Source organism: Mastomys coucha, unplaced genomic scaffold (genome assembly GCF_008632895.1).
Source record: "Mastomys coucha isolate ucsf_1 unplaced genomic scaffold, UCSF_Mcou_1 pScaffold21, whole genome shotgun sequence".
Lineage (NCBI taxonomy): Eukaryota > Metazoa > Chordata > Mammalia > Rodentia > Muridae > Mastomys > Mastomys coucha.
Window position 1 is genome coordinate 36,122,458 of NW_022196904.1, and position 15,433 is coordinate 36,137,890.

Genomic DNA, 15,433 nt, shown 5'->3' on the forward strand with positions numbered 1-15,433 from the left:
GGCTGGCCTCTGTCTCATTTTATAGCATGACCTTGAACGCCTGATTCCCCCTTCCTTCACGGTACCTGGCTCTTTCCAGTACCTGGCTCTGAGGTCTCCATTTTCGCTATGCTGCTGAGTTAGGCATTTTTAGGGTCCCCTTGACGCCCCGCCCTCTCCTAGGTAGCATCCAATCCCTGAGCTTTCTGTGCAATCCCCACCTCTTCTAGCTAGGCTGGGTGGGAGTCTGCCTAGCCGTGGCCCCGCCCAGACCCCCAGCCCAATCAGCTCGTGTCCTCCCTCCACCTGCCCAATCACACCCTCCCCACCCATTCATCGCCTCCTCCCGTCCAATCACGTCTGCCTCTCTACCCGGGCCCCGCCCCCGAGACCCTGCCCCCCTCAGCCCCGCCTCCCTGTCCAATGCTCAGCTCAGTGTGCGTCTGGTCGTTCCGCGGGCGCCAGGGGACCGGCAAGCAGCAGCCTCAGCCGGCGCCAACGCCGCAGCCGCCTGAGTCCTCACCGCCGCCTCTGCCGCCACCGCTGCAGCAGCAGTGCGCTCAGCCCGGCACCGCCGCCTCCCCGGCGGGTGCCCCGCTTTCCTGCGGGCCTGGGGGCCGGCGTGCCGAGCCATGCCCCGGGCTGCCGGCGGTGGCCATGGGGCGGCACGGCGGCGGCGGCGGCGACAGCGGTAAGATCGTGATCAACGTGGGCGGCGTGCGCCATGAGACGTACCGCTCCACGTTGCGCACCCTGCCGGGGACCCGGCTGGCCGGGCTGACCGAGCCCGAGGCGGCCGCACGCTTTGACTACGACCCGGGCACGGACGAGTTCTTCTTCGACCGTCACCCGGGCGTCTTCGCCTACGTGCTCAACTACTACCGTACCGGCAAGCTGCACTGCCCGGCCGACGTGTGCGGGCCGCTCTTCGAGGAGGAACTGGGCTTCTGGGGCATCGACGAGACGGACGTGGAGGCCTGCTGCTGGATGACCTACCGCCAGCACCGTGACGCTGAGGAAGCGCTGGACTCCTTCGAGGCCCCGGACTCCTCGGCCAACGCCAACGCCAACGCCGGAGGCGCCCACGATGGGGGCCTGGACGACGAGGCGGGCGCAGGAGGCGGCGGCCTGGACGGGGCAGGCGGCGAGCTCAAGCGTCTGTGTTTTCAGGACGCGGGCGGAGGTGCCGGAGGACCTGCCGGGGGCGCGGGCGGCGCGGGCGGCACGTGGTGGCGGCGCTGGCAGCCCCGTGTGTGGGCGCTTTTTGAAGACCCCTACTCGTCGCGGGCCGCCCGGGTGAGCGCGCTCTCCGAGCATTCCTAATTATCCCAACCGCTCTGTCTTCGGAGCACTCCATCCCAGTGTCCCTCCTCCTCCCGAGCTCCCCAGTTCCCTGGAAGCCCTTCCTCCATGCAGCTGGTGTTCCCTGCGCTCCTGCAAACACACCCCTCTCTTCCAAGGACACCTCCCGAACCTTCCCTGGGACCTTCTAAACCCCAGCTCGCTGCTCCTAGTCATCATAAATCCTGGGGAACGACTTCCTAGTCGAAAATCTGGATTTCCCTGACAGTCCCACTCCGCCTTTCCCACACACCTTCTGAGACCTTTGGCAGGCTCCCAGAATGTCCTCAGCCTCTCCAAAACTCCCCCCCCCCCACTGTCCCTTGAACACTCTGAAGCCATTTACTTATTCCCGATTCTCGGTGTCCCAGGCCTCACCCACATTCAGACCCTCTGAAGTTCCTTCTCCATCTCTCCCTCCTTGGGGCCCTCCCTCGTTCTCCCTGGGCCCAACTCCTAGATCTGTTTTTTCTCTCTAACGTTGGGCCTCCTGGCTGGCTGTTTGTGATCTTCTGCTCTTAGCTTTCAAAGTTCTAGAAGATCTCCGCCCCCCAAGGAATCCCCAGAGTCTTGTGAACCTCCAAACTACTGGTCGTAGTCAGGACAGTCCCCCACAACCTAGCTGAGTGTGTGCTGGGTGTGTGTGTGTGTGTGTGTGTGTGTGTGTGTGTGTGGCGTCTTCCTTTCTAAACCCTCAGATTCTTCACCCTCTTTACCAGCCTCCTGCAAAGGACTTCCTCCCTCGAGTCCAGCAGGTCCCACTCCTGTGTCTCCAGAAGAGCCCCATGTTATACTTACCCTCTCCAGTACCCCCAGTATGTGTCCCCCCTCCCTCTTAATTGCTCACAGTTAGCAGCGTATCCTTCCCTCCAACTGCACACCTACCCCGTGTCTCTGGGATTCATTTCACTCCCATCCCTCCTTCCCCAGTTACTTTCTCATTCTGCCAAGTGACTTTCAGAAGTTTGTGTCACCTCAAATCCAAGTCAGCAACCCAGAAATTTCTCAATTCCCACCCACCCCCTCCTGGGATAGCTCAACCTGCAGGGTTCTCTTCTCCCAGCCTTGCTCCCCCCACCCCCCATTGTTCAACACCCCCTACCATCACTCTTCTGTTTGCTTCCCCTGGTGTAAACCCAGAATCCTCCCTGGTCCTCCTCTCTTCTCCACCCTTTTCTTTCTTAGACACCCCAGAGTCCCTCAAAGATCTCTCCTGGAAAAGTTTGTAAGCCTCCGTAACTTCCCAAGCCTTATGAATACTCTCTTGATAGTTCTGGTCATAGTTTTTCCCTCTCCCTAAACTTCCTTTAGGCCAAGAGATCCTGGAGCGAGGTATGTGGGAATGGCTTGGGGTAAGTTCAGGGAAAGAAGGGGCACTAGCAAAAGTGGGTAACGGGAGAGCCATTCTTCGCTCGCCCCCGCCCCCCACCGTTCCGCGTCCTGGGCCAGGAAGGACGCGGAGCCGCAGTGCCGCATTCACACTGCGGGGGGAGGGGGGAGGGGGGGAATGGAGGCTTCACATAAAGTTTAGTCCCTGAGAAGCGCTGAATTGGCGACATTTGGGGTTGAGTTGGGGGGAAGGGGAAAGTAAGAGGGGCAGGAGGGGCATGGTCCCCGATGCTCCTTTAGGCCTCTAAGCATCTCCTCCCCCACTCGATGGTCTGGGTAGTCCTTCATTCCTTTGACCCCATTGAAGAGTGATGAAACAGAGACAGAGTCTTTGGGTGACGGTCAGATTAGAGATCGAGAATGGTTGCTCATTTATTTATTTGCACAGACTTTAAATATTACTTATTTATTTATTTATTTATTTGAGTATCTGCTGTGTGCCGGTACTTTCCAACCTCCAGGTGGACCTTCTTGCAAGTTGGGACCGCAAACCACCTCCAAGCTCAGGGTCCAGTCCTTCTGGCTCCGCTTTCTTTTCCTTCTTACAGAGCCTTGGTACCCCTCTATGCCTTCTGCTTAAGAGTCACTTCAGGGGACACCAACCCTGCACCTGTGCGCTGCAGTGGGTGCCTACCCTTCCTCGGGCCCCTGGGAAGGAAGGGGTTACGCAAATTGTAGGATAGGTGGCCTCTAGCCACAAAGCCTAAGCCGTAGGCACTGCGGCTGCGCGCTGGCTTGCGGCGCTTTAGCCTGGAAGGAGTTAAGGCATTCAGGGCACTGCGGCTGCGCACTGCGGCTGGGGAGCTGTCCGTGGTTCTGGCCGCCTCGCGCCCTCCTCCGGGCCGGGTCGGCCCGCCTCCACTGCAGTGCTGCAGCCCGCAGGTGGGGGAGGGAGGCTCCAGGCATGCGCTCTGCAGAGGCCTCTGGCCTCTTCTCCACTGCGGAGAAATCAAGTCGGTGGTCTACACTACTGACCACTCTCCCAGCCTACACTAAGGCCCAGGCTCTACTCACCCCCCAGTTATTGGACTCTGGCCCATAGTCTTGGCCCCTGATCGTACCTCTCCAGAACCATAACCCGTCTCTTCCCTCTCCTTAGCCTGAACCCAGTAAGGCCTTCCTCATACAGCTTCCCCCACATCCTTGAACTGCACCCCAGGTCTCTGTTTTCAGTGGGATACTGACAATGACGTTCTTAGATCCTAGCCATTCTCTGACCCCTTCATTCTTGCCCCCCACTAACTGATCACCGTACCCTAGTAACAGCTCGGATCTCACTGTGTTCTAGGCACTCAGCCAAGCACTGTTTTTGGAAGCAAGCCCTCTGTACACTCACCAAATCTTCATAATAATTCCATTAAAAAACAAAAGACAGATTCAAAAAGCTTAACCCTTGCTCCAGTTTGACCAATTCAAACCTAGGCTTTTGAGCGGGGCTTAGTGCCCTGTTTATCCCAGCTACTCAAAAGGCTAAGAGGACTGTAAGTTCAAAGCCAGCCTGGTTAAATTAGAGACCCTGTCTCAAAATAAAGGAAAGAGGGCTGGAAATGAATCTGGGGGCAGAGTGTTTATCCATGTGCATCAGGCTGTTATGGCTAGTGCCCTCTGTGTCCTTACCTGCCCTCTCCCATACCCAGCTCCAAGCTGAGTACCAAACATTTGAGACATGGGCAGTGTTGCATTCATTCTCATGCCCACGTGAGAGTAGAATATTTGGATCCTTCTGGGGAACCCTGATACAGAACCCAGAAAGGGCTCTTTCCCTGGGGTCACTGTGGCAAGCTCCCGCCCTGAGCCTCTGTTTCTGTCTCAGAACAGAGTGCTAGAAGTGGCGGAAGCCTTAAATAGGAACACGTGGATTCTCGTAGGATTTGGGTCCTGAAGTGGGGTCTGAGAGGCCACCAGCAAGTTCTTTAGCCGCCAGCGATTCGAACAAGTCAGTCACCCCCATTCTCTTTCCTGTCCCCCCTGCAGTATGTGGCCTTCGCCTCTCTATTCTTTATCCTCATCTCCATCACCACCTTCTGCCTGGAGACCCACGAGGGCTTCATCCACATCAGCAACAAGACGGTGACGCAGGCCTCCCCAATCCCTGGGGCTCCCCCGGAGAATATCACCAATGTGGAGGTGGAGACGGAACCCTTTTTGACCTACGTGGAAGGCGTGTGTGTGGTCTGGTTCACCTTTGAGTTTCTCATGCGGGTCACCTTCTGCCCGGACAAGGTGGAGTTTCTCAAAAGCAGTCTGAACATCATCGACTGTGTGGCCATCTTGCCCTTCTACTTGGAAGTGGGCCTGTCAGGTCTCAGCTCCAAAGCTGCCAAGGACGTGCTGGGCTTCCTGCGTGTCGTCCGCTTTGTTCGCATCCTTCGTATATTCAAGCTGACCCGTCACTTCGTGGGGCTGCGTGTGCTGGGCCACACGCTCCGGGCCAGCACCAACGAGTTCTTGTTACTCATTATCTTCCTGGCTCTGGGGGTCCTCATCTTTGCCACCATGATTTACTATGCTGAGCGCATTGGGGCCGACCCTGACGACATCCTGGGCTCCAACCACACCTACTTCAAGAACATCCCCATCGGCTTCTGGTGGGCTGTGGTCACCATGACCACCCTGGGCTATGGAGACATGTATCCCAAGACGTGGTCTGGGATGCTGGTCGGAGCACTGTGTGCCCTGGCTGGTGTGCTGACCATTGCCATGCCCGTGCCCGTCATTGTCAACAACTTCGGCATGTACTATTCATTGGCTATGGCCAAGCAGAAATTGCCAAAGAAGAAAAACAAACATATCCCCAGGCCCCCGCAGCCTGGCTCACCCAACTACTGCAAGCCCGACCCCCCGCCTCCACCCCCACCACACCCCCACCATGGCAGCGGTGGCATCAGCCCACCACCACCTATCACCCCTCCTTCCATGGGGGTGACTGTGGCTGGGGCCTACCCACCTGGACCCCACACGCACCCCGGGCTGCTCAGGGGTGGTGCTGGGGGACTGGGAATCATGGGATTGCCTCCTCTGCCAGCTCCTGGTGAGCCTTGCCCACTGGCTCAAGAAGAGGTGATTGAAACCAACAGGGCAGGTGAGGCTGGGGCCAGGACTGGAGGTGTGGGGAGACCTGGGGGGAAAGAGGGCAGGGTTAGAGGGGATGCAGGGGCAGGGTTTCTCTTAGGTTCCGGCAGAGTAGGGTGGGAAGCAACAGAGCAGACAGAAAGGACAAATGGCTAGAAGGCTGGAGAGGAGGCACAAGGAGCCACAGAAACAGGATCCCATGTACAAGAGTTTGTGAACACAGATTTCAGTCAGGCTGCTCCCAAAGGCTTCTGGTCAGAAGCAGCATATTGAGGATTTTTGGAGAAAGAGATTCAGAAACCCAGGTGTGATGGCACATGCCTCCCATCCTTTAGAGGTACTTGGTACACCTCCCTTACTTGGAGATAGAGGTAGGAGGATGAGGAGTTGAAGGCTAGCCCGAGTTACATGTTCCTGTCTCAAAAATGGGGGGAAAAATAGAAAGAAAAGAAGTTAGGACAAAAGGGGAGAGGAGAGAGAGAGAGAAAGGCTTGGCGGTGCTCCCTCGTAGTTCCAACACTGGGGAGGCTGAGGCAGGAGAGTCAACACGTGTTTGAGGCTTTCCTGGGCTACTAGTTCCTGTCAATTCTTAGAGATACTCCTATTTCTATTTGAGAAGGCAAGGGAAGAGAGGGAGAGATAGAAAAAAAGAAAAAGAAATGAGAGCCAGGCATGGTGCCTGTAATTCCAGGATTGAAGGGGTAAGAAGCAGGATCAGGAGTTCAAGGTCAGTCTAAGCTACATGAGACCTTGTCTCAAAAAGAAAGGGGCTCAATGTAAAACACAGGAAGTCTCACAGGACTCCTAGCCTGGCTACGTCACAGTCCTGAGAGGCAGAGCTGGGGAAAGGATCAGTCCCTGAGGAGAGGGAGACAAATGGAGTCAGGCAGCCAGGAGGATAGGAATCAGGCCCCACCCACAGGCAGGCAAAGCGGGAAACAGGCACTGGCCAGCAGAAGAGGGCTCTGGCAGAAGAGCCAGGGTGCATGCAGGGCTGCCAGGTAGGGTCTGCAGAGGGCAGCAGAAGACACTGGGGATACCAGAAAGAGGCAACCAGGTCTGGTTGAGCACACCTGTTGTTATCCCAGAATTTGGGAAGTTGAGGCAGAAGGACGGTGAGTTCAGAGCTAGCCTGGACATTAGAGCGAGACTTTGTCTCAAAATTTTTAAAAATTTTTTTAAATAAGGAGACAGGCCGGGAAGAGGAGGGAGGAGAGGAGGAAGCTAGCAGTTGCGCCTGATTTCTCGGGTTGTGTGTGTCCTGGGGGACTCTGTTTCTTGCAGGCAGTGACTTGGGTGTCCTGGTGGAAGGAGGTGAGTGGCCCCCCCCGCCTTAAGTAGGTCAAGAAAATGAGCTAGTCTGCCTGGCCCCCCATTTTGCTCCCTTAGCCACTGACCCAGTTTTCCATCCATTAAAAATAGCTCAAGTCAGAGCCTAGGGGACCCCCACCTCACCCTCCCTCACCTGTCACCTTCTCAGCCCTTCCCCATCTACCCTTTGCAGCACCCCAGACTTGTCCCTAAGCAACTGCTTCGAAACCCGTGACATCCTCTCTGCCCCACACTGCTCTGCACCAGAACACTCATGATTGTGCCCTGCACCCACCCTTTCTGGGTTTTTGTTGTTCTTTTTTGGGGGTGGGATGGGGTGTGGGTAGGGGATAGGGGATAGGGTCTCACTATGCAGCCCAAGCTGGCCTCAAACTCTGAATCCTCCTGCCTCAGCATCTTGAGGATACCAGAGAAGAGGCAGCCAGGTCTGGCTGAGCATACCTGTTATCCCAGCATTTGGGAAGTTGAGGCTAAAGGACGGGTGTACAGTACCATGCCTGGCCTGCAGTAGCCCCAGCCACCCTCCTGGTACCAAGCACTGCACTCCAGTCTCCTCTTCTGGACATTCACATATCCATACCAGGCCTGACTGCCACTTGCTAGCACTCGCCTCTGCTCTTTAGCCAGCCACTGTCCACACTGTCAGTGGCACTTGCCCTCCCTGCCTCTTAGCACCCACCCCCAGCCATGGCATCAGCAACCTTGTACCCCACGCCCCCAGGATCACTCAAATCTCCATCACTGTCACTGTCCACCTTCAGTTTCTCTTCTCTCTGGCCTCTCACCCTGCAGTGGACCCCCGTCCCAATGGAGACCCTGCAGCAGCTGCACTGGCCCATGAGGACTGCCCCGCCATCGACCAGCCAGCCATGTCTCCAGAGGACAAGAGCCCAATCACTCCCGGAAGCCGGGGTCGCTACAGCAGGGATCGAGCTTGCTTCCTCGTCACAGACTATGCCCCTTCCCCTGATGGCTCCATCCGAAAAGGTGAGGTGCCCTCCAGGGGCTCCCCAGAGACCCTTCCTCTCTCCAAGCCCACGGGAGGAAGGAGAGGGGGTGGGGGAGGCACTGGACTTCCCTCTGTTCTGCCCCCCAGCCCCAAACCGCCTTCTTCCCTATCCCCCCTCACCTTGAGCCCCAAGGTTCCTCACCTGTCTTTATTTCATCTCCATCTCCCCCACCCGCCCTGACTCTCTGGCCTCTTCCCTCATCCCCAGCCACTGGTGCTCCCCCACTGCCCCCCCCATGCTGGCGTAAGCCAGGCCCCCCAAGCTTCTTGCCCGACCTCAACGCCAACGCAGCAGCCTGGATATCCCCCTAGTGGACGAGCCCCTTCCCCCCCAGGGTAAGTAGTTCCTCACCATGGCCCCTCCTGACTCCCCTTCCTTCTGTACCTCCGACTAACCTCTCTGAGAACATGCTCTCCCACTGACCAAGACCCCCACCCATGGTGAACAGCTGCACCCAGTTCCTGACACTGACTCCCACTGTCACCCCAGGATTTGCCTAATCCTTACACTCCAGAACTAACCCAGCCCCGACGCCCACCTCTGACTCGCTCACCCCACCCCTCACCCCCCTCTGACCCTACCCTCACCTGTCTGCTCCCTCTCAGGTTATTTTTTTTTTTATCTAGTCATCAAGGTGAGTTATGCACCTGTACACTCCTAAGTGCAGGATGGAGTGAGGGTGGAGAGTTCCCCCTGATCCTAAGAGCTGGGTTCAACCTGAGCAGACTTGGTTCCCTGGGGATTTCTGATGGCCAAGCAGAAAACAGATCAACATATCAGAAGAGGGACTCCTAAGGAAAGTAGGGCCATGCCAGGGGCTAGGAGATGGGATGAGAATCTCGGGACAAGAGGATGGGGATCTAGCTGGGACCAGGTCTACAGAGATGAAAGGAAAGAATGAAGAGTCAGAGGTCAAGGGTCAGCCAAGGATGGTCAAGGCCAGGCATGGTGGTACACATTGGTAATCTCCCTTGGATGCTGGGGCAGGGGGATTGTGAGACTGAACCTAGCCAGGGCTAGAAAGCAAGACCCTGCCATCTGGAATGTCTTGTTTTAGCCATTACACTTTGGTGTGATCTGTCACACCGAAAAGAGGCAGCTGTTGCGTGGCCCCATGAGCAATAAGGAACTTTTCTAGCAGGCTCGGGTTCTTTCGGTGTGGACAGGCCTGACTGTGGATAGGCACCGCCACAGCCAACTCTGAGAAAGTGGCATGAGAACTGGATGAAAGGAATCAGGAAGGACAGGAGGACAAGTGAGTGCATAGGCTCAGAGGCTGAACAGACTGGGAGGGGGGTGGAGGGGGGGACGAAGGATGTGATGATAGAACTGGGGAAGGCGTGCAGAGAGCATTGGCAGGCAGCTCAGTGCTAGGTGAGGCCAGCTTCTCCCCAAAAAATGATAAGCAGACTGAAGGCGTGTGGTCTGCTTCTAGAAACAACACAGTACGTTCTTCCAAAATAGAATCACATGTGGAATCCCTGCTCTCTGCCTAAGGGCATGCTATAGTCAGTCCCAAGACTTGGGAAGTCTCAGGCCTTCCTAATGAAACCCCCCATGTTCCACAGACCTCAGGGAAGCAGACAGGTATGAGAATCTAGGGTCCTAGCCCAGATGGTCCGTGTCCTTCCTCTACCCTCCCCCAGCCCTCCATGCCCATCTCATCACTCCAGCCCTCCCTCCTCCCATCTCACCTCACCCCCTCGCTTGAACCTAGACCTCTATTCCTCACCCTTACCTTGAGGGGTTCCTGGTGGGGTAGAGGGTAGAGTGGAGTAAGTGGGGAAGGCTGGGGATCCCAGTTGGGTGGACAAGGCCCTTGCTTTTCTTGCATATGATACCAAAATCCATTCACTGAACTCAAATGATGGCCAGAGCTGATGGGGCTGACTGTTCTCTGCCCCAGTGTAATGTCCGTCCCCTGTCCCCATCTGTCACGCCCCCTTCCCTTCACTCCTCAAGGTCTTCCCTCCCTGCTGACCTGTCCCCACTCACCTTGCCTCACACCGACCTCTTATTCCCATACCCAACCCCATTCCTCCCACCCTCGGTCCTCCCCTCTCCTAGCCACCCCTGAAGCTCCTGCCATATTTGATGTCTCTGGCTGCCCCCATTTCACCGCTCCCATCACCCCCCGGAAAACACCAGAGAGGAGGAAGATATCCCGGCGTTTCTCCGTCCCCCCAACAGTGAGCCTGTGTTGGGGAGCCCCCCATCTGCCTCCCATCCCCCATCCTTGACTCTCTGTATTTCTGTCCCCAGCTCTTGTCACCGCCTGAGACCTCGCGAGACCCTCGGGTTCCCCCTGTCCCTTCCCCCCAGGTTAGCAACTGGGAATGGTGGGAGGGAGTGTCCTAGAGACACTGGGCTTCTATTCCTCTCCAGACTCTCTCTCCTGCAGTTTGAGTATCACCTCCCCACCTGAGATGCCTAGAGATACCATTCTAGTCCCTGGGATTGGCAGAGCCAAAAAAAAGCCCCACCCACCCTTACTGGTCCTGATATGGGATCCCATGTGCTGTGTGACCTTACTGCTTCCTGTCACCAGCAGACCCCATCCAATTCTGGAAACCTCTACTTCATCTCATGTCCTGGACCCTTGAAAGATGTCCATGCTGAGTTAAATGACTCGTGCCTGAGTCTAAGGCTACCTACCTACTGAATTTGAACTCTGCTTGGGCTAAATACTGAGTTTGAGACCAGCTTGGGCTACAGAGTGAGGTTGAGGCCAGCCTAGGCTACATAATTTGAGTCCAGCCTAAGCTATATAGGATGTTCTAGGCCAGCCCGGGCTACACAGTGAGCTCTTAGCAAAAGGTCCCAAGGAATCCCTTCCCCATTCCTGCACCAGGCCCCCAGCTCCTTTCTGCGCAGCCCCCTCCACCAGCCGCTGCCTCCACCCCAGCCCCTGCCGCCCACCATCCCACCTCACCAACTGCTGCCTTTGGGCCTCAGACCAGGGGACCTTGGGGAGGGGGAGAAGAGGGGCGGGCATGGCTGGATGGGGAGGCTCAGTGGGCACCACCTGCCTCCTAATCCTGTCTCTCCCCTTCCCTGTGTCTGCACCTTTCTTGTGGATGCTGACTGACTCTCCGATTTCTTCACCTCTCTCCATCTCCTCGGCCCGCCCATCCCACCTATCTCTGTGTCTCTGGGCATCTCTCACTTCTCCATCCCTCTCTCTGCTTGTGTATCCCTGTTTGGGCTTTCTGTCGTATCCTCATCCTGGCTCCCATCCCCACGTCCCCTCCCACCCTTGTCTCTGCTCCTTTCCCAGGTTACGAGAAGTCCCGCAGCCTGAGCAGCATTGTGGGCCTGAGTGGGGTGTCCCTGCGCCTCGCGCCCCTCGCCACCCCCCCTGGCTCTCCCCGGGCCACGCGCCGAGCTCCCCCGACCCTGCCCTCCATCCTCTAGCGCTGTCCTCCCCTCTGTGGGGGGACTGGGGGTGATGGGAAGGTGAAAAGGAGCTGGGAGTAGGGGTGGGGAAAGGGTTCTTTAAAAAAAAAAAAAAAGTCAATAATATGCAAAAGAGATGATGCCAGCAGACACCCCCGGGCCTCTCACTCCCCATATACTAGAGAACCCAGGATAGAGGGGGCGGGGCTGGAGCCTGTACCCCAACTCCCTCCCCCTTCCAAAAAAAAGCAAACCTCAGGTCTCCATGAGCCATAGGACACCCCTTCCATCGACTCCTGTAAATAACTAAAAGCTGATTCCATCTTGGGGCACCCACTCCAGTTTGCATGCCTCCCCGACCTCCTCTTCAGCAATAAGCCGCCAGGAGCTGTGTGCAGAGAGTTGAAGGGGAGGCTGCTGGGAGCCTCTGGGGTCGGGGCTAGCATTTTAGGGGTCTTCCTGGTCACCCCCCCCAAAAGGGCAACCCACCCATCACTAATTGATTCAGGAAAACCAAAAACCTCTAGGAACATGTAGGAAAAGGAAGACAGGTTAATCAGCCGCAGCCCCAGGAGCTCTGCTTGGGGGTGGGGGGATTCTGCCAGCTGCTCTTGGGCTTGGAGGACGCCAGCTGGTGCATTCCACCCACGCCCGCCTCCAGGGATCTGCTCCCTCTATTCGCTGCATGGACTTGGCCCTCCAGGCCCAGAACCCTCTACCCATTGCAGTCTCCACTCTATCCCAAGAGGTGAGGCTAGTACCCTAGACTTAGGGAGATAGAACCTGGCACCCTGCACTCCCATACCCCACGGACTCTGACTCCGGCGCCCCACACTTCCTACCTCCATCACTCCATCCATCCCCCACTGGCCAGGACTGCACCACAGAGTTCTTCCACCCTTCCCTTGCACCCCAGCTCAGTTCCAGCCTTCCAGGTTCTGACAGTCCTCAAGACCCTGACATTGCCTAGACACCCCCACATCCTCAAGCCTCCCCAAACCCCAGAGGGCCCCAAGCCACGGACATCACATTCCTCTGTCCCTTGGCGCCTCTGACGCAAGACCTTCCTGGAGAAGCTCTGTCTGATTCCAGGGAGCTCCCACCCCATTCCAGCATCGCTGTCTAGGCAGCCCCCTCCTCAACGCCCCTCCCCGAGATGGTGCCAAAACACACTTTCTTCATGGCCACCAGAGTTTCCCAGAGCGTGGGACTCCCGTTCTCTCTTCCGTGTGCTGAAGTTTGCAAAGTGCACAGACGACCAAGTGTTTTAAACCTGTGTGCTCTTTGCAGGCTCACACCCGGCTGGTGCGTCCTGACAGCGCAGCAGTTGGGTGTTGCCATTGAAAGCAAGTCAAGGACAGGATGGGACCCAATGCTAAGAGCACTTTGCTCAATGTGCAAAGGTCCCAGGGTTCAATCTCCAGCAACCCCTCTTGCCCGACTGGTGGGAAGAGAGGACACGCCCACCTCGGCTAGGATCTCAGCCCGCCCTTCCCAGCTTCCTTGCCCACCACGTGCCACATTCTCGGGTGGAAAACTTTCTCAAATCTCGTCTTGGCTCCAGGATGCTACCTCCCCCAAGCCCAGAGACCACACTGGTCCCAGAATCCTTAGTGAACTCTCCTTTTGGAGCTGGGTGGTCGGCAGAATTAGAATCCCTTGTTCCCACCGCCTCAGGGAAACCTCCCGCTGTCACTAGAGTTGTCGGTGGGGGTGTCCTTGGGCCCAATTCTTGATGCAACAATTCCTATGCAAGGGACATTTTGAGTCCCTCCCGCACCCCCCGCCTTCCCTCGGGACCTTAAACCCTGGTGAGACAGGGGTTGAGGAGTGGGATGGGATCTGGTAGGGGCAGGGCAAAGGGCTAGGGGACTCTAGACACCAGGGTATGGGGTGAGGACTCCTAATATTGCCAAAGGATTCAACTTATTTAAACAACCCCTATTACCCCTCTGTCCCTCAAAAGAGACGAATGGGGCGGGGAAAGGGGTAAGAGTCCTTTTTGAAGGGTACCAACCACTTCCCACTGTTTCCCTCTGCTCTCCAGTTCCCTACACATATCCAGCTTTTTAGTTAAGCATTTTTAAAAAGCTACAGTCATTATAAACGTCCACAAAACGTGATTTTTGCCCCTCCACATCTCCCAGTTTACCAAATAGTGTGGGATTCGGGGAGGGAGAGCCAGGTCCTGGTCTCCCTTTTCCCCACGGCCGCCAGGGTGCCTGCAACTGCACGCATGCGCTGCATGACGCGCCCCCCCACATACACACGCATGCGTTGCGCACCCCTCCAGCGCTGGGGGGGGGACGCACGGATTTAGGGGCGGGGCGATGGGGAGGAATGATTGGCAGAGGGGAAGGGGGTCTTTCTGAGCTCGGTGGCTCCTCTCCTTCTCCACACACTCACAGCAATAAGTTTCTCTACTTCTAGTGGGCGGACGGGCCTAGCCTGACCTGGCGCGGGAGGGGCTGGCCAAGGGGCGCTCTCAGGGATGGGGGCGGGTCCTGAGTCTGGGGGAGGGGAGGTCTGCAACTCTGGTGCTAATGGCGGGTCTTCCTGGCCCACCCGCAGGCAGGGAGGAAGGAGTCAGCAGGCTCCTCCCCCAAGCCTCCCCCACGCCCACCCAGGGTGCATGAACCACCCACGCAGAAGCTGCCGCATGTCAATCCTCCCCCCCACAAAGAAACAGTGTCATGCCCCTCCCCTCCTGCCCTCCCACTCCCCAGCCCAATAAATGATTCCTTTTCATTTACAAATGGCTGTTCTCATTTGAGTTTGGGGTGCACAGAGGGGACTTCAAGTGTGGGTGGGAACTGGGCTGGGGGTTCCAGCCTATCATCCCTCTCAAGAGGTTAAGGCTGCTGGGGGGAGGAGGAGATGGCGGGGTGGGGAAAGTAAAAAAAGGTTGGGAACAAAGTTCCCCAGAATCCCCCAGTGAGACACTGGGGTGCTGCTCAGCAGTAGAGACTGCCTAGCTTGAGGCAGGCTCTGGGTTCAATTTCCAGAGCTACAAAAATAAAACAACAAGAAGGTTACACCGATGGCAGAGGTGCACTAAGGAGCTGGCTGGGTTGGCTAAGTACTAGCACGAGTTCAAGCCTAGAACCCAGGTAAAAGTTAAGCATGGCAGAGTACATCTGTAATCAGAGTACTGAGGAGGGGTGTGTGTGTGTGTGTGTGTGTTTATCTCCCAATTTATCCAATTGTCAAAATAGGTTTCAATGACAGAACCTGTCTCAAAAAAAAAAAAAATCATGTGGAGGGGTCTAGAGAGATGGCTCAGCCATTAGAAGCCCTTGCTGATCTTGTAGAAGGCTGGAGTTGTGTACCCAGTGTCCAGCCACTCCAGCTCCTGGGGATCTGATCTTTTGGCCTCCTTAGGTCCTGCGGCAAGCACCTGCCTTGGTTTCCTTGATAGCAAATATGAACAGCCCTCTAACTGGAATATACAAGAGCACGAGTTTGTGCTCTGGAGCCCTAGGACACAGGGAGAGTATGGGCATGCAAGTTGGATGTAAAAACTGTATCTTCACTTGTGGGTTACCAACCCTGGAGCCAGAATGTGTGTGGCTTGGATCCTGGTTCAGACTTCCTGTGTCCAGAGGCTAGGCTCAGCCTGTCTGAGCCTGCTTCTACTACTCTGAGGGGACTAGGAAGCTGTGCCTCAGTCTCTCAGCAATGCTTAGAGATGCTGAGGACACAATGGCTTGCCTAGCGTATAGTTAGACACCTTTAATTTCTACTGTACTATAAATGCTCTGTTCCGAGGAAGAATCTCACATTATTAGAAGTCCCTCGTGCTCTGGTTCCCAATTAGAAACACAGCCAATGGTGAAGGGTCCAGCCAGTTTATTTCTTTAGTGTCTGGAGCATGAGGGACAATGAGCACTACCCTATGAGCACACAGACACCCC

The 15,433-nt window shown here is 56.4% G+C and overlaps 2 protein-coding genes across 2 annotated transcripts in view; one reads left to right on the top strand and one right to left on the bottom strand.

Annotated features, from left to right (window-relative positions):
* Positions 1–402: 402 nt before the first annotated feature.
* Positions 403–12,501, top strand: Kcnc3 (potassium voltage-gated channel subfamily C member 3). Its single transcript, XM_031386429.1, is given in 8 exon segments — positions 403–1,275; positions 4,684–5,791; positions 7,066–7,095; positions 7,906–8,100; positions 8,331–8,350; positions 8,352–8,458; positions 10,386–10,445; positions 11,401–12,501. Coding segments are annotated over 8 exon segments (2,565 nt in total). The 3' UTR covers positions 11,573–12,501.
* A 2,852-nt stretch (positions 12,502–15,353) lies between these two features.
* The window catches only part of Myh14 (myosin heavy chain 14), a 63,210-nt gene continuing 63,130 nt past the window's right edge, over positions 15,354–15,433 (bottom strand). The window contains exon 42 of the mRNA XM_031386424.1: positions 15,354–15,433. This exon is cut by the window's right edge and continues 479 nt beyond it. The gene's annotated coding sequence lies outside the window, so the exon portion shown is untranslated.